The 20,094-nt window shown below is 42.0% G+C and overlaps 1 protein-coding gene across 1 annotated transcript in view; it reads right to left on the reverse strand.

The window, feature by feature from the left end:
• Positions 1-20,094, reverse strand: part of SCD5 (stearoyl-CoA desaturase 5) — a 207,217-nt gene that overhangs the window by 57,385 nt on the left and 129,738 nt on the right. The window contains exon 2 of the mRNA XM_090267912.1: positions 15,822-15,952. Coding sequence (XP_090124038.1) covers positions 15,822-15,952 — 131 coding nt within the window. The remainder of the gene's footprint in view (positions 1-15,821; positions 15,953-20,094) is intronic.

The raw sequence follows: 20,094 nt of genomic DNA on the forward strand, positions 1-20,094 counted from the left end.
TGTTTTGCCTTCCACTTAACAATCTGGGGTAGTTTGATTAATAATTTGGGGCATTAAGATAAACAACAGTTACAGACTAAATTCTATTTAATAAGTAAGAATCTATGAGCCCATACTAAATACATACATACACACACACACACACACACACACAAAATGCCAATCAACAAATCTAGAAGAAATTATGGAGTTAGAAAATTATCATTTAGCAGGTGTCATGGCAATAACTAATTCAAGCAAGAATTACCAATGTATACTAAAACTACCGGTGAAAAACTAATGAGGGAAAAATATTTGCATAGGCTTACTGTGTCTCAGCATAAATTATTAATTTCAAAAGGGAATACTGTAATCTTACACTGAGAAACCAGGTAGACACCACTTTAAACAAGTAACCGAAGTTCATTCTGTTAGGGATAAAGAAGCCAGTGACTCTCAAACCAGTAGGAGATAATTTACAGATGAATCATGGAAAAGGGGCAAGGAAATGACATTCCGCAGCTCCTCACACATATCTCTGGGATGAAATGGAGGAAGATTGTCATTACCAAACAGAGAAATGGGAAGATGTAGCTAGATAACTTTGCAAATAAGTCGGAGATAGACCTAAAACTAGATTACTGTTAGTTAATCACACCCTGAGTTAAGTAGTTAATCGTGTTAGATTGTGAACCCAGATTAACCAGTAATGGAGAAACAGGGAAGGGTGGGGGGAGCTAATCGCATCAGTATAAAACCAGTTTTTTTTGTCTACTTCGAGCGCGCATGCCCCTTGCTGGCTGTGCACCCAACTCTGCAGACTCGTGAATAAATGCCTCGCTTTGCTGCTCCAGTCCTGTGTCCCGGTGTTTTATTGTGAGTGTTTCTCACAATACCACCAATAATATCACAAAGTGATATCATGTGCCTCTTGTTTTATGCTCAGGACACAAGATCATTAATGTAGCATTTCACCAAAACTGCACAATCTGTGTAGTTATGAGGAAATATGAGCAAACCAAAAACAAGGCACATTCTACAAAATAACTGGTCTGTACATTTCAAAAATGTCAATGTTATAAAATCAAAGAAAGATTGATAAACTATTCCAGATGAAACAAGAATAAAGAGACATTATAAACTGTAATGTAAGATCCTGAATTGGTCCTGGACTAGGATCCTGGATATGGTATTGTATCAACATTAAATTTTCTGATTTGGTACATGTATTGTGTTCATGTGAAATGTTTTTCTTATTAGAAAATACACACTGAAGTATTTAGGGATGAAGGGGCATGGTATTTATAACTTACACTCAAATGATTCAGAAAAAAATTACACAAAAGAATGTATACACATATGGGGAGAGAAAGAATAATAAAGCAAATGAGGCAATATGTTAACAATTAGTGAATCTGAGTGAAGGTATACAAGAGTTCTTTGTGGTATTTTTGCAACATTTTATAAGTTTGAAGTTATTTTAAAATAAAGAGTTAAAACTAGAAAGAAAAATGTCAAGAACATCTTTCTTGAAAAATCTCAGATTTTCCCTTCTACCATCCTTGTTCAGGCTTTTATTAGTTGACATGGATCCTGTAATAGCCTTGTAGAGTCTCCTGCCTCTAGACCTTTCCCCTCAGCAATACATTTGGTATACTGAGACTATACTCCGCAAATACCTACCATTCTCTTGCTTATTATCTGAAAACTTCTCCATTATTACTTTTTTTCATCAAGTCTAAACACTCCTTGTTGGCAAAGAGCTTCAACTGGCCTAATCATTCTTATCTTTTCCACTCTATTCTTTAGTTTGACAAATATTTACTGACTGTTCATATATGCTAGGAGATAAAGAAGGCACAGGATAATCAAGGTCATATCCTCAAGGAATTTATATTTCATGGAGACCAACATAAAGTAAATGAAGTCAATATTATTTCAGGCTGGGGTTGATGCTATGAAGTAAGTGAGTATGTGGAATAATAAGGGAGACATTGAGCAAGGCAAGGACTTTTTAATCAGGTTAAGAAGAGTCGGGTAGGAGTGAAGGAGGAGGAAGGGGATTGTCTCAGGTAGAAGGGTGCACTTAACACAGTCCAGGAACAAAGAGAAGTCCAGCATGTTTGGTGCATGGAGCTAGGGTAAGAGTGGTGTGAGATGAAATGGTATAATAAAGAATATATCTGGTTTTAGTCATTGGTGGTGTCTGGAACAGAACTTCAAAAAACACTGGAATTTCCTGAGTGATATGAGTGGCTTTTATTTTGCTAATAGATAGCTTCAGGATTTGGGTTGGTCACTAGAAAAACCAATCATGTGATTAGAGGGTTGGCACTTTGGGAGGGGAAGGGAAGTGGAGACTGAGGTCAATCACATGACCAGTGATTCCATCAACCACATCTGTGCACTGGACACTGAATGTTGGAGGAGCTTCCTGGATGATGAGCACAGATGTTCAGGGAGGATCACCACCCTGACTCTCTGGAAGAGAGAGGGTGAGAAAGCTCTGTTTAAGGGATCCTTCACATCATGTTTGATGTGTTGGTCCTGATTTGTATCCTTTATAATAAAACTATAATAGTAAGTATAACTTTCCTGAGTTCTGTGAGTTGTTCTGGCAAATTATTAAACCTGAGGGAATTAGGGGAACCCCTGAATTTGTAGTTGATTGGTAAGAGGTACAGGTGGCATAGAGACCCTACTTGTGACTGGTATCTGAAGCAGGGGCAGTCATCTAAGGGCAGTATGGACAGAGGCTTTAACTTGTAGGATCTGACACTCATTTGGGGGTTATTGTCAGAGTTGTATGGAAGGACATGCAATTAGGGTGGAAACTACACTGGTGAGCAAAAGCCTGATCATGCAGGGCCTTCTAGGTCACAATAAAAAGGCTGGATTTCATTCCAAATACAACAGTAAGCCACTGAAAGATTTTTATTCTTGTCAGAAAACTGAATTTTTAATAAGCTTTCTCTAGTTGTAGTATGGAGAGAGGCAAGTGTTGAAGGAGGAAGACCAGTTTATGAGGCTTTTGTAGTAATCTAGGCAAGAAATGATCATGGCTTGGATTTGAGGATGGCAAAGATGAGAAGCATGCAGGTTTAAGATATAATTTAGCAGTAGAAGAGATTGGCTAAAAGATTGGATGAGGGATGGTTAGGAAAATTGAGAAACAGTGAATGACACTCAAATTTCTGGTGGGGAAAATTAGGAGAGAAGTAGTTTGAGGGATGAGGGAAGAGTCACAGTTTTTGGCCTTGGGCACATTAACTTTTGAGATGCGTGAGAGACATCTAGTGAGAAAGCAGTGCAGGTACCTGGATCTGCAACGCACTACACCCCATCAGTATCCTTCATTATTCAGACTGATCATGTAAGAATGTAGGGACCCATATAATATGTCATGATTATTCCTCCTTCTTCCCCTTTCTTCCTTGCATATGCAAATCCTTTTTACCTTTCAAGTTTCAGCTAAAAACTCTCCTTCTGCATTAGGCTTTATCCTAATACCATATTCATATCTCTGCAGTCACAAGAGTAGGTATGAAGTTTTTGAGCAATTTAACTCCACACTATCTTATGAAGGTCCCTATTTATTATACCTAAGTCTAACTAGCTCTATTAGATCATCAGCTTCTCATGACAAGGACCATTTCTTATACATGTATTGTGTTCCTCACAAATGGTTTATGCACCTTTACCTTCAAAGAGAATTAACCAGCAAATTTATACAAAAAGCTATAGAAAAGTCAATAGGCCCTGACTGGTATGGCTCAGTGGGTAGGGCATTGTCCCACAAACCAAAAGGTGGCATATTCGATACCCAGTCAGGGCACATGCCTGAGCTGAGGAACAGGTCCCCAGTTGGGGGCATGCAAGATGCAACCAATTGATGTTTCTTTCCCTCTCTTTCTCCCTCCCAACACCTCTCTCTAAAAGTAAACAGATAGCCCTGGCCAGCACAGCTCAGTTGGTTGGGTGCTGCCCTACAGAGCAAAAGGTTGCTAGCACCACTCCAGTTAGGTCACATGCCTGGCTTGCAGGCCCAGCCCCCAGTTGGGGCATGTGTGACAGGCAGCCAATCAATGTTTCTCTCTCACACTGATGTTTCTCTACCTCTCTTTCTCCCTCCCTTTCCCTCTAATAAGAAAAAATTTAATAAAATCATTTAAAAAATAAATATAAATGAATGAAATCTTAAACAAAAAAGAGTCAGTAGACAATAAAAACAATCCTATGTGTCTACCTTTTAAATGTTTTTAAAAGCAAGAATACAAATTTTTGACTTCCAGTCAAGATGAATGTGTAGGTAAACATGCCCTGCCTCCTTGAAAAACTATAACAAAAAATATAACTAGACTACAAAACAAATATCACCCAGAATTGTCAGAAAACCGAGCTGTGTGGAAGTCCAACAACCAAGGATTTAAAGAAGCCACATTCATCCAGACAGGTAAGAGGGGCAGAGACTTGGAGAGGCTCAGAGAAGTAGAGAGGCACAAAGAGGTGTGGAGTGGTGGAGAAGGGTGGAGATGCAGAGTGCCCAGAGATGGATATGGGAGGTTCCACATCCATGTGCGGTAGATAAAAATCAGGAGGGATAACTTGGGAGCGAGCAACCCCAGCCCCACACCACACCACCCAACCCAGGGCTCTAGCACCAGAAAGACATCCCCTTAACTTGTGGCTATAAAAACCAGTTGGGGCGGCAGAAGAAACTGCAAGATTCTTAAGAGATTGCTCTTAAAAGGCCTGCAAGGACTTAGGACTCAAACAGATCCATATTCTCTGGGATTCAGCACCAGGGCAACAACTGGAAAGATGCCAGTGGCATATGGGGAGAAAGTAAAGTGACTGGCAACAAGATGAGTGCCAGGAGACAGCTTCCTCCAGGGCAAAACTCCAGAGGCCAGGCAACAGCACTGTCCCTTTTCTGAGCCCTACCCTATACTGAGCCACAGAACAGCGACATGGGTTGCCCTGCCCTGGTGATTACCTAAGGCTCCATCTCCACCCAACTTACCAGTATGCTTTTCTATAATAGGCCATACTACTAAGACAGGGAGTCAAAGCAGCTCTACCAAATATATAGAAAGAAACACAGGGAGGCTGCCAAATTGAGGAGACCAAGAAATATGGCCCAAATGAAAGAAGAGAATAAAATTCCAGAAAGTGGATATGAGCAACTAATCAGATGCAGAGTTCAAAACATTGGTTATCAGGATGGTCAAGGAACTCCTTGCATACTACAACAGCATAAAAAAGACCCAGGCAGAAAAGAAGGTTACATTAAGTGAAATAAAGAAAAATCTACAGGAAATTAACCATGGAGGCGATGAAGCCGAGAATCAAATTAACAATTTGAAACACAAGGAAGTAAAAAGCATTCAGTCAGAATAGCAGGAAGAAAAAAGAACTCAAAAAAACGGATAGGCTAAGGAACCTCTAGGACTTCTTTAAATGCATCATCATCCGAATCATAGGGGTGCCAGAAGGAGAAAATGAAGAGTAAGAAGTTGAAAACTTATTTGAAAAATAATGAAAGAAAACTTCCCATAGAGAGGAGTTCCAGCCAAAATAGAGGCATAGGTAGACATGCTTTACCTCCTCGCACAACCATAAGAAGGATTATAACTACCTCAAAACAAAAACAACTAGAACTGCCAGAAAATTGAACTGTATGGAAGTCCAACCACCAAGATTTAAAGAAGTCATATTCATCCAGAAGGGTAAGAGGGGTGGAGACAGGGTGGAGAGGATGCAGTGTGGCAGAAGCAAGGCAGGAGCAAGGCAGTGGCTGTACCAGCAGAAAGAGTGGTCTCATATTCACATGTGGCAGATAAAAGTGGCAATGGACACCTGGGGAGCAATATCAGCCCCAGGCTACACCATGAAGCTCACAGTGCCAGTGCCAGGAAAATAAGCCCAATAGCTTCTTGCTGTGAAAACAAGTGGGGGTTGGGACAGCAAAAGAAGCTGCTTGTGTCTCAGGAGGGTCCATTTAGAGGGCCCCCATGGTCCTAGAATGTGTGCAAACCCATCCTCTCTGGGAACCAATATCAGGGCAATAGCTAGAGTGGCACCAGTCACACATGGGAAGTGGGTGAAGTGACTGGAAAAGGGGTGAGTGCTGAGCAAGCGGCATTGTTCCCTCTCTGACCCCTCCCCCACATACAACGCCACAAGGTGGTGAAACGGGTTACCACGCAGTGACAAATGTCTAAGGCTCTTCCCCTTACAACGTAACAGGTGCAGTAGCTCCACATAATACACAGAAACAAACACAGGAGGCTAGCAAATTGAAGAGACAAAGAAGTATGGCCCAAATTAAAGAACAGATCAAAACTCCAGAAAAATAACTAATCAAAAAGGATATTGCCAACCTATCAGATGTAGAGTTCAAAACACTGGTGATAAGGATGGTCAGATAAATGATTGAGTATGGCAAATGCATAAGGAAAGAAATGAAGGCTACATTAAGTGAAATAAAGAAAAACCCACAGAAAACCAACAGGTAAGGGAAGGAAGCTGGGGTTCAAATCAATGGACTGGAACATAAGGAAGAAATAAACAGTCAACTAGTACAGAATGAAGAAACAAGAATTCAAAAAAAAGAGGAGAAAATAAGAAGACTCTGGGACACCTCCAAAAGTGCCAACATTCGAATCATAGGGATGCGAGGAGAAGAGGAAGAACAAGAAATTGAAAACTTACTTGAAAAAATAATGAAGGAAAGCATCCCTAATTTGGCAAAGGAAATAGACATACAAGTCCAGGAAGCACAGAAAATCCCAAACAAGTTGGACCCAAAGAGAACCACACCAAGGCACAACATAATTAAAATACCAAAGGCTAAACATAAAGAGAGAATCTTAAAAGCAGCAAGAGAAAAGCACAGAGTTACCTACAAAGGAGTTCCCAGAAGACTATTAGCTGATTTCTCAATACAAACTTTGCAGGCAAGAAGGGGCTGGCAAGAAGTATTTAAAGTGATGAAAAGCAAGAACCAACAACCAAGATTACTCTATCCAGCAAAGCTATCATTTAGAATGGAAGGACAGATAAAGTGCTTCCCAAACAAGGTAAAGCTAAAGGCGTTCATCATCACCAAGCCTTATTATATGAAATGCTAATAGGAATTATATAACAAAAAGAATATCAAAACTGTGAACATTAAAATGGCAATAAAATCACAACTATCAATAATTAAATCCAAACTAAGCAAACAACCAGGACAGGAACAGAATCATAGGTAAGGGGATCATTTGGAGGGTTATCAGATGGGAGGGGGAAAGGGGAGAAATGGGGAAATGGTGCAGGGATTAAGAAGTATAACTGGTTGGTACAAAATAGACATGGGGATGTTAAGAACAGTATAGAAAAGGGTGAGGCCAAAGAACATATATGCATGACCCATGGACATGAACTAAGTGGGAGATGTGGAGGGAATGGGGCTACTGGGTGGAGGGGTGCAAAGGGGGAAAATTGGAACAACTGTAATAGCATAATCAATAAAATATATATATTTTAAAAGACTACTAATTTCCTTCCTCATACAAAATTCTGTAAATCTTACTGTTAATTAAAATGGTTGATTCAATGGCTTCATAGCTATTATATCTCTGTTGCTTAGTAAAAGCATGTAAAATAACATCCCTGAAACATTCCTGTGACAAGACCTCTGGTCGGTGCTAGTAGAAACTATGCAGGAGGATTGAAAAGCCTGAACTCTGATAAACAAGGACCAAAGATGAAAAACTGCTCCAGCCCTCACCAGTGTGGCTCAGTTGGTTGGGGGGTCGACCCCCAAAAGGGAAAGGTCATCAGTTTCAGGTTTGGTACCCCATTGGGGTGCACATGAGAGGCAAACAATTGATATTTTTCTCCCCCTCTTTCTTCCTCTCTTCCCTTCTTTCTAAAAATAAATAAATAAAATCTAAAATAAAGGAAAAAGAAAAAGAGCTCAATATCTAATGAGGGGGAGGAGGGGGATCAGGGGAGGCAAAGGAGGAGGAGGAGGAGGAGGAGGAGGGGAAGGAGGGAGGCAACTAATGGAGGCCCCAATGTATCTGTTAGATCTAGTGGTTTTCTTTAGCATCCTCATTAATGACTGGAACAAGGCGTACACATTTTGTTAATAACATTGTTGATTGGCAACAGATTAAGAGGTTCTGCAGACATCTTTGAGACCAGAGAAATAACACAGGTGTATCTAAAGAGGTTAGAAATATGAACAGAAATGATCACAATGAGGTTTGGTTTAGGAAAAATGCAAATGAAGGCAGCTGGGGGAGAAATAATATAAAATGCAAAATAATCAGTGGGCTGGAAAACCTAGAAAGCAGTAATGTAAGAGTATCTGGCAGGAGAGCAATGGGAAAAGAATAAGCAGTGATAACTACTATCATAGCCCAAATGGTTGGTGGCAGGTACAGGAAGAAATAGCTTGTCAGGGAATTGCATAGCAACACAGGCTCCTTCAACTCCCATAAACATTTTTAGAGACAATGTGAAAAAATAAACAAAAATAAGCGCAGGAATTTGGGCCTTAGTTTCTTCAGTTGTTAGAAAAGGGATAAGACTTGCTTCTAAGGTCCCCCAGCTCCAACCTTCTGTGGTTCTAGGAAAGGAAGAGATTGGCAGGGGATAGAGCACGGTTAAAGAGGTGTCTGAACGCTTCTAAAGATCAGTATGAAAAGAAGGCAGAGTGAAACATTTAGCTTGAATATATGTTTCAGAACAGCTTCCAAATTAACAAGACTGCCATGGAATTCATTTTAAACAAGTGTACCTTTCTTTCAATATAGATGTGGAGTCATATTAACATAAAATCTGGTAACTATTTGTTTACAAAAATACACTCTACCAAGTATTTCTTAAAATAAAAACTCTCTGAGTGACTTTATAGTATACATATTTTTTGTTTCCTAAAATCTAATCATATTGAAATGCTAAGGGAATACATCTGTTGTACAAAGAGTGTAATATCTACATAGTTCTTGTAATATTTGTGGAGGGTAACATGAGAGACAGGCCAGCCCCGCTGTTACAGAAACAAGGGAGTCCAAAAATCCCCAGAGTTTGCTGCTGGGGGATGGGGAGAAGTAAGCAGCTTTTCAAATGCTTCCACATGCCTGAGGCTGGTGGCTACTGTTTTTCTCATGCAAATGGCTTTAATGCATCCAAAGCCTCAGGCAGATGGGAGGAGTCTTGAACCAGGGGACAGTATGGAGAAAGCACACAGAGCCTACGTAAGGGTCTGTGAATGGTCAGAACTGTTTGCGACGCCCACTGCGTCAGATGACGCAGTCAGGGATATATAAGCAGCTGCAGACATTTTAGCTCAGACGCTCGCTCTCGGAGACTCTCTCTGGCTCGCGCTCTCGCTCTGGTGCTCTGACTCGGGCTCTCACTCTAGCTCTCGGGCTCTCTCGCTCTCGCTCTCTCGTGTGCTCCCTCCACGTGGCTTGGTGAAGGGGCCTTCTCCATGTGGCTTGGAGAAGGGGTCTCCAGGCTGCTTTAAGAGGCTCTCGCCATGCAGTTTTGAGAAGGAGAGAAGATCCACGCGGTTTGCAGGAAGAAGGCAGTTTGCAAGGAGGCTGAGAATCCAGGTGGTTCTGCATTGAGAGCTGGAGGGCGCCACAGCACAGAAAGGACCTCCCCAATCAGGATTGAATGATTGGCAGCTGCTGGTAAAGCTGAACTGTGTTTGGAAAGTAGGGAAACGGTTTCTGTGACTTTCCTAACACTAGCCTGGTTTGGAAGGGGGGGAGGCAAGGATATGTGTTTATAGGTGTTTCAAAGAGCATAAGACTTAATAACAGAAATCCGCAAATAACTAAATCTATATAACTGTTAAATAAACAATTCTTTTTCTTTTCACCAAACTCTGGTATTGAGAGTTATAATTTTGGCGGCGGGCAATCGGGCCCCTAACTAAAGAGCCCGTGGGTTTGTTTTCAACTGGAGCAGCCCAGGGGTTCTGTAACACCGCTAGTTGGTGTGTCCATGTACAGAGCCACTTTCTTTTCTCAGGCTCCCAGGCTATCACCTGTTCATTCCTTTGAGGTGATTTCACTCATCTCACATGCTTTCACTGACCTATACCCACAACAAAGAAATAAGTGAGGCATTTGGGGGCCTGGGGCCATGTCAACCTCTACCTTAAAATGTATGTTTTTATTGGCAGGAAGTGTAGTTAATCCTGACAGGTAAGCACAGACAGAAAATGCCAAAATACTGTGTGCCTCCTGCAGCAGGCTCAGAAGAGTTTCTCTCTCTCTCTCTGTCTCTCTCTCTCTCTCTCTCTCTCTCTCCCTCTCTCTCTCACCTTCACCTCGTCATCTGCCAGAGTCTCCACTAATACTGCCAACACTGGAGTTACAGAGCAGTATGTATATATAACAATAATGCTTTAATGAATCCACCAATCACCATCATCATGAGCAGAGAAGTTGCTCAAAGATGGCCAACCTATTTGTTTTTTTCACTTGACTTCCAAATGTGCCAAGGGGGCAAAATGCTATGGAAGGAGATATTGTGACGCATGGCCTGCAAGCTATCTTCCAAAACCACACCAGGAAGGCTTCTCAGGACTCCAGGGCCAGGGCCACTCCTGCTGCTGCCTGTTTACACCCGAGGAGGAAACCAGCAACATCCACCCATCCTGAAAAGAGGAAGGCGGACCTGGTTATGCTAAAGAAAGGCTGTACCTCTGAAGCTTAGGCTTGTGGTTAGGAAAGGTGGAAAACACGGAAACAGGACACCTGCAGGGAGGGTTAGAACCTGCGTAGACTGCCCCATAAGGCTATGGATTCTTGAGCCTGTAGTAGTCTTTGTCTGGTACTTTCCTCTCCTAACCAGCTGCTACTACATGCTGCTACTAATACCCTAGCCATCCTCATCAGCATTGCCTCATAGCCAAGCCTCCATCTTTGACATACACACCCACAGAGCCCCAGGGGGCTGGTCTATGATTGTGAATCTGGCACCAAAATCTCTGGCCTCTCATGACTGTGCTCTGAGGCTTTCTTATGCCCTTGGAATAGAGTAGGCCACGTCACTACCCCGACTAAAATCTTGCAGTGCTGTGGGGACATGGCTTTCATTTTCTTTTCTTTTTTCTTTTTTCTTTTATTGTTCAATTACAGTTGTTCCAATTTTTCCCCCATTGCTCTCACCTCCCCACCCCCACAGTCAGTCCCCTACCCTGTTGGTCATGTCTATGGGTCCTTTATACTTGTTCCTTGATTAGATTCCCCCCCATGGCTTTTAAAACAATACCCAAACTCCTTGGTATGGCTGGCAGTCCTGCACCAGTCAGGCCCCTGTTCCCCACTCTGGCCTCTTCTGTGAGCATCTCCCACACTCATGTGGACCGGCCCATACTGGCCGTTCTTTTCTCCCTTGAACTCACCATCTTTGTTTCCACTTTGCTTTGGCTCCTGCTTCTGTCTGCAATCCTCTTCCTCGACCTGTTCCCTCCCTCTCGTCTCAGCTTTAATGTCACCTGATCAGCGAGGTCTTCTCTGACTGCCCTCTCTAAAGAACCTGCCTCCCTTTTACCCTTCATCACATTGTGTATTTAAATTCTTCACATTCTTTTGCTTATTTATTCACTCTCTCCCCCTGCAATATACAAGTACCCATTATGAGGACAGGGACCTTGTCTGTCTCATTCTCCAGTGCAGGGAACAACATTAAGCATGTGTGTTTTTGCAAAATGAAAGAATAAATGTACACTTTGATGCTGGGGCAGGCATTGGAACATCAGTGAGAGGGTGACCTAAGGAGTTAAGCCACCTGCACTTGGCTGCTCTTTTGTCACTTAAATCTCCATGTCCTTGCTCAGATTCCATAGCCTCCTTCTTTCACTGTTACTGATATTGCCTATTATATGAGGACAATAGCAATATCTACTTTATGTAGAGTATTGTCAGATAGCTAACGCACTTAATGAAATGCTGATATGTGGTTAGACTCAAAATTATTGTTTTGTTGTTATATACCTGCCAAGGTTCATGGCCCATGACCATGTGATTTACTTGATATATTCACAGATCACACTGGAACTTCCACTTTCTGGTCTGATATGCAAAGAGCTTGGATTTAATCACTCTTATCTTCACAACGAGAAAAAAAAACCCCAAAACTGAAAATCAACAGCTCTCTTAGATCCATTAAAGAATTGAGGTCACAGGCAAACTGCTGTCCCCAAAACTAGAGAGACATACAGGCAGCTACAGAAAATCACAGCCTACTATACACAGAGGTCCAGGAGCAAAAGCCAGAATGGGAAGGAATACCTTAAACTTTAATCGATGAATTACTTTCATTGATGAATGACTGTGGACAAGCTTGAGAATTAGAAACTCAAAGAGGGCCCAGCCCTGGGGGCTCCACACATACATGAATTTTACCTCCAAGAGCGCTACCAGGCTCTCACCACAAATAGCTAGAAAAATCCCTTCACTCTCCTAACAGGAAAAGGAGAGAAGTACCATTTTGAAATGTGAGCTCTGAGTAGAGCTCTCTATTTTCCTTAGCAAGATCTGGCTTCAAAAGAAACTATTTTACCAGTGCTTATCAACTGGGTTTTACCAAAGCCTGACTGACCTGTAGGAAGGGAAATACCCAACTCAGGCTCACCACCAAGACTGAAACCAAATCGTGAGACTATAGAATGCTCCCCTGTTATCTCCTCATCAATAGAACTCCTGTATAACAAGAGATTTTCCACAGAAAGAACTGAAGAACTTAATCCCTATTTAAGAGGAAGTCTCTAGGAAAACCGAAAGACAAAAACAAAAGACACCTTTTCAGACTAAAAGTACTTCCACCTTTCCCACTACTGCTCCCTGCCCAGCACATACATCCTCTACAAAAGAAAGAGAAAAGGGAATTTCAAATGTTTCAGTCCCAGTTTTAAGGAGATCGTTTTTGATTATCAAGATCTTGTTTGCAGCATCTAGCAAAATCCCTGATGATCCTCAGAGCTAACCATGCCATTTGTCCATTTTGGCCAAAGGCATGACCATTCTGATGGAATAAAGCAGAAGAGAACCCTTGAAACTATCTTTAAAAACCTAGGGTGACATCAAAGGGAAACTAAATCAATGACTCTGCATTAAGTCAGGTGTTAGAAACAAGGTCATAGTGACTCCCAAACCAGTAGCAAAGTCATTGGTAACAAAAGGGCAAATATAATTAAAGGATCTCTGAGAAGGGAGTGGATAACATTAGCATATTCACAAATCACAATAGGGGCATTTAGATGAACGCGTTAGATTGTACCTCCGGAGTATCCAGTCATGGAGAAACGGGGAAGGAGGAGAGGGGAGGGGAAACTAGTTGCGTTAGGGTGGGGAAGCTAAGACTATAAAACCAGGTTCCTTTGTCTACTTGGGGCGCACATTCTCCTGGCTGTGAGGGTGCGCCCGGCTCTGCAGACTCGTGAATAAAGGCCTCGTTTTACTGCTTAAGTCCTGTGTCCCAGTTTTTATTGTGAGCGTTTCTCACACAGGGATTTAGGTCAGTACCCTAGATGGCAGATCACAGCACATTTTTACATTTCCAATTAGTTTTCTTCCTTAAGTTAAGTGGTCTGGATTGACTGCACTCTTTCCCTCTGACACTCATACATTATGGGAGCTGGCCCTATGCTGATCTTATGTTCTAAGTGACATTGTTATAAAACCCCAGACCCACAGGAGCGCTGACATTTCCACTGGGAAACTGTGAGAATTCTAATATCCCACTATTATAATATTCCGTGAAGGCAAGGATTGTGACTGTGTTTGCTAATCATTAAACCCACTGTGCTTACCACATAGCAGGTACTCAATAAATATTTGTGGGCCTGGAAATGTAGACATAGTTCAAATTTCTAAAAATGCTTTTAAAAACTATTAATTCATTTAACACATAATCACTGAGTGTTTCCTCTATGAATGGCACTAAAATACAGAAATGAATGAGACGGCGTACCAATTCTAATAAAGAAGAGGGGGAATGGTATTCACTGAGTGGTGTCATAATCTAGGTATTTTTTATTCATTATTTCACCCTCCCAACAACTCTATGAGGTATTATTACCCTTCCCCCTTTGCATATAAAGGAACAGACTTACACAAAGGCCTACATTTAGCAAATGGCAGAGCCAAGAATTTATTCCAGGACCCAGGTCTACAATGTACTTTCTCCCCAAAATAAATTTAAAATCACCATGTGATGTTCTGTTATGGGATGCTTTGTTAAGAAAATTTAGGTTCTCAAAAATTGACCTATAAACAAATAGTTTCACTGGGGAAAAAAGGTTTAGGCTCTCAATTTCAAGTTATTTATGTTGAAAAAAGATTCCAGTAATAGAGGTGCTTTATAACCATACAAGTGTATAACTGGAGGCTAAAAATAATAAATTGCTTGAACAGAATAAATGAAATTATTGAGTTAAGTCCTAAATAGCATGTAAGACCTAAGGAAATGAGTTTCTAAATTATTGTAATTCATTGTTATAATAAATAAAGTGCAACATCCAACTAAGATGGTTAAAGTCAAAATAAAATGCAGTATAGTTCACATTGTCAGTGCTGAACAAAACATGAAACCAAGAAGCTGCCAACCACTCCTTTGTGCACAACAGCTTCTCCCCTAGGACCCTGCTTCTAATTCCTGATTGTGCTTGAATTATAACCAGTAAGTATTCAGAATATGAATTGTGTTCCCTATGTGATATATTGTGCTAGATCGTATTTGCTTTATGAATACTCAGATTGTAGGAGGCAAGCCTGAAGCAGGGATTCGAATTCTTAGACACAAGAGCAACTTAGAGAAATGCTTAGGGTCAGGCTGTCTTGTAGGGATGGGAGACCCATTGCAAAGGTGGTCACGTGACTTGCATGTCTGAGGGTCACAGAGGGGATCCTGGGCCACTTGTTTCCTTTGACTCTAAGGCACTTTGGGAATTGCCATTTCTTCCCAATGGGTGAAAATTCACAGGGTCTGAAATCATCTGCACTCATATATGGGCAAAAACTTTGAAAACAAGTTGTTCCCACTCCCCCTGCCTGAGAAAACAGAGATCCATGATGATTCCAAAATTCCAGCAGCTCAGAAAGTGACAAAGGAGGTGGGAAATGGTCTAGGACCAGAATAGTCCTAAAAAATATAGCCCAACCCTAGTGCAGTGGTGACCCTCTCTTACACTTTTATAGTTCTTTGCAATGGTTTCATAAAAGCTCTAGGAGTGAAGTCACATCCATATTTTTACAAACAAAAGAACTGGAGATGAGTAAGCGATTCAGAGCTATCAACCATCAGACTCAAGTCCTGAGTCTACCAATTCCCTATTGAATAAACTTTCCACTGCAAACTTAGAGAGTAATCTCAGGAATGTGTTTTGTAAGACTAATGGCTTTGTATCAGACCTGTATTTGCCTATCCTAGATGTTTATTCTTTTAGTCATATAATTTGAGTACATTCTTTTCATTAAGCCTTAGTTTCCTCATCTGTGAAATGGGAACACACACAAAATCTAACCCACCCAAGGGGTTACTGCAAGGATCAAATGCAATACACATATACCATACTCAGCACAGAACTTGGCTCTCATTAGAGCTGGACAAAGTAGGGGGTTTCAGGGCATGTTGAGGGCATGAACTCTGGAGAAAGGAATCTCCTTTCCTCCTCTGTAGTTCAGCATGTCTTGAGCCACAAAGTACCCAGGTGATATTTTATAGTATATAAAGCTGCAAGGAGATAAAACTTGGGACAGGAAGGGAGTACTTGGGGCCTGAGCACTGAGCCTAGAATGTGTGTGGAGGAATGTCTACTCCATTCCCACCTGGAAAGCCATGGAGTTGGCGACAGCCAGAAATATCCTCAGAGGAAGCTTGGCCTTATAGGACCTGTGGCTCCACAAGCGATGGGCACCAGCTGTCACACCCAGAGCAGTCAGGAGGAAGCAGAAGTAGGCTGCAAGAAACAAGCAGGGAGAATGTCAGCAGATGTCATTAAGCTTTTAAACACCCCCATGCTTTTTCCCTCCTGAATAGGAACCCATATGAAACAGTGTCAGGGGAAGAATCTGCAATGTGAAGAATCAATAACTTGGGGAAAATGCTGACTTGTTATTGACTTGTAGGTTTCTAGTACCAGATAGAAATGGAGAGAACTTTCTCAAGAAATTTTGACCTTTGACCATCATTTTTTTCTATATCGAACAAATCTTTAATTTGCTAAGGTTTCTTGCCAGTCTTGATGCAAAACCACAACCATATTAGTGTGCATTTGAGTCAGTCTTACTCATCCACTCTCAGTGGCGCTGAGATTAATCTCTCTGTTGCCTCTTAATTGGCACCCATGCCAAAATAAGTTATACGAAGAGCATATTTCCAAGTGGCAGTGACCATTATCAAGGCTCCGCAGACCTTGGCTTGAATATTAGTCCAGATCAAAAAGCAAAGAAGTCTGGCTCAGAACCAGTAAGAAAAAACTGACATCAGGGACAGCTGAGATTTGTCTTCTAGAAGTTTTCACTTAAACCATCACTATGATCTGAGCTGGCAAAGATAGCCAGATGAGGAATTTTTTAAAAGCCAACCTACAGTGGAGCTTATTATTATCTCTAACCCTAACAACCTGTGTTACTGTCTCATTTTACTCATTTTGTAGTTGAGGAACTGGATCTCTGAGAGCGGAATCCTGCATATGAACCCATTAGTCCTGTCTAAAGTCTCTGCCAGAGACCCCATGCTACCTAGTGGTGGTTTGCTCTGTTTATGGAGAATTGGGAGAGGTGTTACAGAACCCCTGGGCTGCTCCAATTGAAAACAAACCCATGGGCTCTTTAGTTAGGGGCCCGATTGCCCGCCGCCAAAATTATAACTCTCAATACCAGAGTTTGGTGAAAAGAAAAAGAATTGTTTATTTAACAGTTATATAGATTTAGTTATTTGCGGATTTCTGTTGTTAAGTCTTATGCTCTTTAAAATACCCACAAACACATATCCTTGCCTCCCCCCCTTCCAAACCAGGCTAGTTTTAGGGAAGTCAGAGAAACCGTTTCCCTACTTTCCCAACACAGTTCAGCTTTACCAGCAGCTGCCAATCATTCAATCTGATTGGGGAGGTCCTTTCTGTGCTGTGGTGCCCTCCAGCTCTCAATGCAGAACCACCTGGATTCTCAGCCTCCTTGCAAACTGCCTTCTTCCTGCAAACTGCGTGGATCTTCTCTCCTTCTCAAAACTGCATGGCGAGAGCCTCTTAAAGCAGCCTGGAGACCCCTTCTCCAAGCCACATGGAGAAGGCCCCTTCACCAAGCCACGTGGAGGGAGCACACGAGAGAGCGAGAGAGCGAGAGCGAGCGTGCGAGCGCACCAGAGAGTCTGAGCGCCAGAGCCAGAGCGCGAGAGCGAGAGCCACAGCGCCAGTGAGATCCAGAGCCCGAACGAGAGCTTGAGAGAGTCCCAGAGTGAGAGCACGAGCGAGAGCCAGAGAGAGAGTCTGAGAGAGTCTCAGAGCGAGCGTCTGAGAGAGTCCGAGCGCCAGAGCGCCAGTGAGAGCCAGAGCCCGAACGAGAGCTTGAGAGAGTCTCAGAGAGTCTGAGTCCGTCTAAAATGTCTGCAGCTGCTTATATATCCCTGACTGCGTCATCTGACGCAGTGGGCGTTGCAAACAGTTCTGACCATTCACAGGCCCTTACGTAGGCTCTGTGTGCTTTCCATACCATCCCCTGGTTCAAGACTCCTCCCATCTGCCTGAGGCTTTGGATGCATTAAATCCATTTGCATAAGAAAGACAGTAGCCACCAGCCTCAGGCATGTGGAAGCATTTGAAAAGCTGCTTACTTCTCCCCATCCCCCAGCAGCAAACTCTGGGGATTTTTGGACTCCCCTGTTTCTGTAACAGAGGTTCTACGTGCATAGTGGAAAATGGACACAGAAGGGATCCCAAAAATCATGATTCGTGAGGTTATTACAACTACCATAGTGATTTTCAAGCAATGTGTCCATACAATGCTAAATGTCTTTCTTGGATTATCTTACGAGACCACATCAAACAATCCCATTTTGTATTATTATTAGTCCCATTCTACAGATGAGAAAACAGAGGCTTAAAGAATTGAACTAATTTCCCAATGTCACAAAGCTATGCGGTGTCTTTGCTAAGAGTCAAACCCAAATCTGTCTGAACCAAAAACCGAGTTCCTGCCTTCTACATACCCCTTTGCTTCTGGGAGACATTGGATAAGTTTCATCTTCACTTCTCTACACCCTACTGTCTTCCTTAATATTGGATAGCAATTTAAATTTAGAAGTGAGCTCCTTCCTTACTTGGGGGTAGAGTCCTAAACCAGGCTATAAGTAGGCAGAATGAGGCAGTTTATTCTACACCATTGCTGTGAGGACATCCCCGAGCAATTGTGAATGGTCTCAGATCAAGACAAGTTCCCTATGGGGAGCCCATGGTAATCCTTCCTTCAGTATAGATATTTAAAGGGAGCACAACACTACTTCTTCCAAAAACCAAATCTGACTGATCTTGATCTCAATCCAAGATCAAGAGTCCATGGGTCTAAACACACGCCTTACCTATGGCACTGAGATAAGTCTCTGAATACACGTGGTTTTCATAAATTTGACAAATCATTCCTTACTTGAAAGGTTAAAAACAAAAATCAATAATCTGTCCATAAATCACAGGAAGTGGTAGTAATAAAAAGCTCTGGCCTCTTTTGTTAATTTACTTTAACCTTGGTTCTAAACCCATGAAATGGGCAGCTACTTTCTGGTCATCCCTGGTCTTCATGTCTCTAACAGTAATTTTTTCTCAACTGTCAAGTAGTTATGGAACAAGTGAAATCAATTCCAGCAAATTTCAGTGTAACCCTATTTTTCAAGTGAACTAAGACACCGGACCTTGGGTTCAATGAAATGAATACTGAGACTCCATGAAAAACACTGGCAAAAACAATTCCTCCAGTCTGTGGTTCCCAGGCAGGGCCTTACCACAGATGATGGCACTGTCTTTTCCTTTCTGGAATCTTGACTATAACAGCAATCACTTACATGGTTGGTCTGTCTGTGCCTAGGGAGCAGGGGCACTGACAATGGGCTTGAGTCACAGCCTTTACTGAGCAGTAGTTTTTCATGGTCCTTCTTCTGGCCTAGCTTAGTATCTCATCTTCCTGGCATTGGGGCTAAGGACCTGACCCAACCCTTCTTTCTCTCCTGGCTGATAAACTAAAGGTCACATACAGAGGCATGACTGCAAGTAAAGAATGAGGCCAAGAAAGGGAGACACGAAGATGATGGAGATGTCAGCAAGAGCATCAGAGAAAGCTTCCTGTATGGGGCCACTGGCTGCAGGTCCTGAGCTCTGCAGATCTTTTGATCCTGTGAGCCTCCCCAGTAGTTCTCTTAGTTATGTGAAACAACAAATTCCCTTTTCTTGTATAAGCTAGTTGGTACTGGGTTTCTGATACTAAAATTCAACAGAACTTCTAAGAAAGAAAGCAACCTTCTGGTCATAGCCAAATGAGGATAAACTGCAAAAACCTTGGGTTGAATATGAGAATTTATCAGCAGTTCCATTACCAGGACTCAGTTTTCAAATTTTGATGAGGCTAATTTGAGAGGTTCCTAACCTCTCCTCTATGATTTTTGTGGAGATTAACATACAAACTAGTTTTTGATAGATGCTGGCCAACTGGCTCTGAGGCAGTAAAGTATTCAGACACAGAACCAATAACTTTGAGAGAGAGAGAGAGAAAAAAAAAAGGAGTAATTAGCAGTGTTAGTAACTCACAGAGAAAGGAGCTAGATCAATAGAAACCAGATTCACAAAATTACAGAACAGTGGGCAAGTACAGATGGCCCCTGACTGGCGATGGTTTGACTTAATTTCTAGACTTTATGATGATGCAAAAGTGATGCACATTCGGTAGAAACCGTACTTTAAATTATGATATTTTCCTGTACTAGCAATATGTGGTACGACACTGCCCCATGATGCTGGGCAGAGGCGGTGAGCCACAGTTCCCAGTCAGGCATTGAATCTTGAGGATAAACAACCAACACAATGCATTGTGTTGCCAGTAGCTGTTGGATTTTTGT

Source organism: Furipterus horrens, unplaced genomic scaffold, assembly GCF_987537825.1.
Source record: "Furipterus horrens unplaced genomic scaffold, mFurHor1.1.pri manual_scaffold_2, whole genome shotgun sequence".
Classification (NCBI taxonomy): domain Eukaryota; kingdom Metazoa; phylum Chordata; class Mammalia; order Chiroptera; family Furipteridae; genus Furipterus; species Furipterus horrens.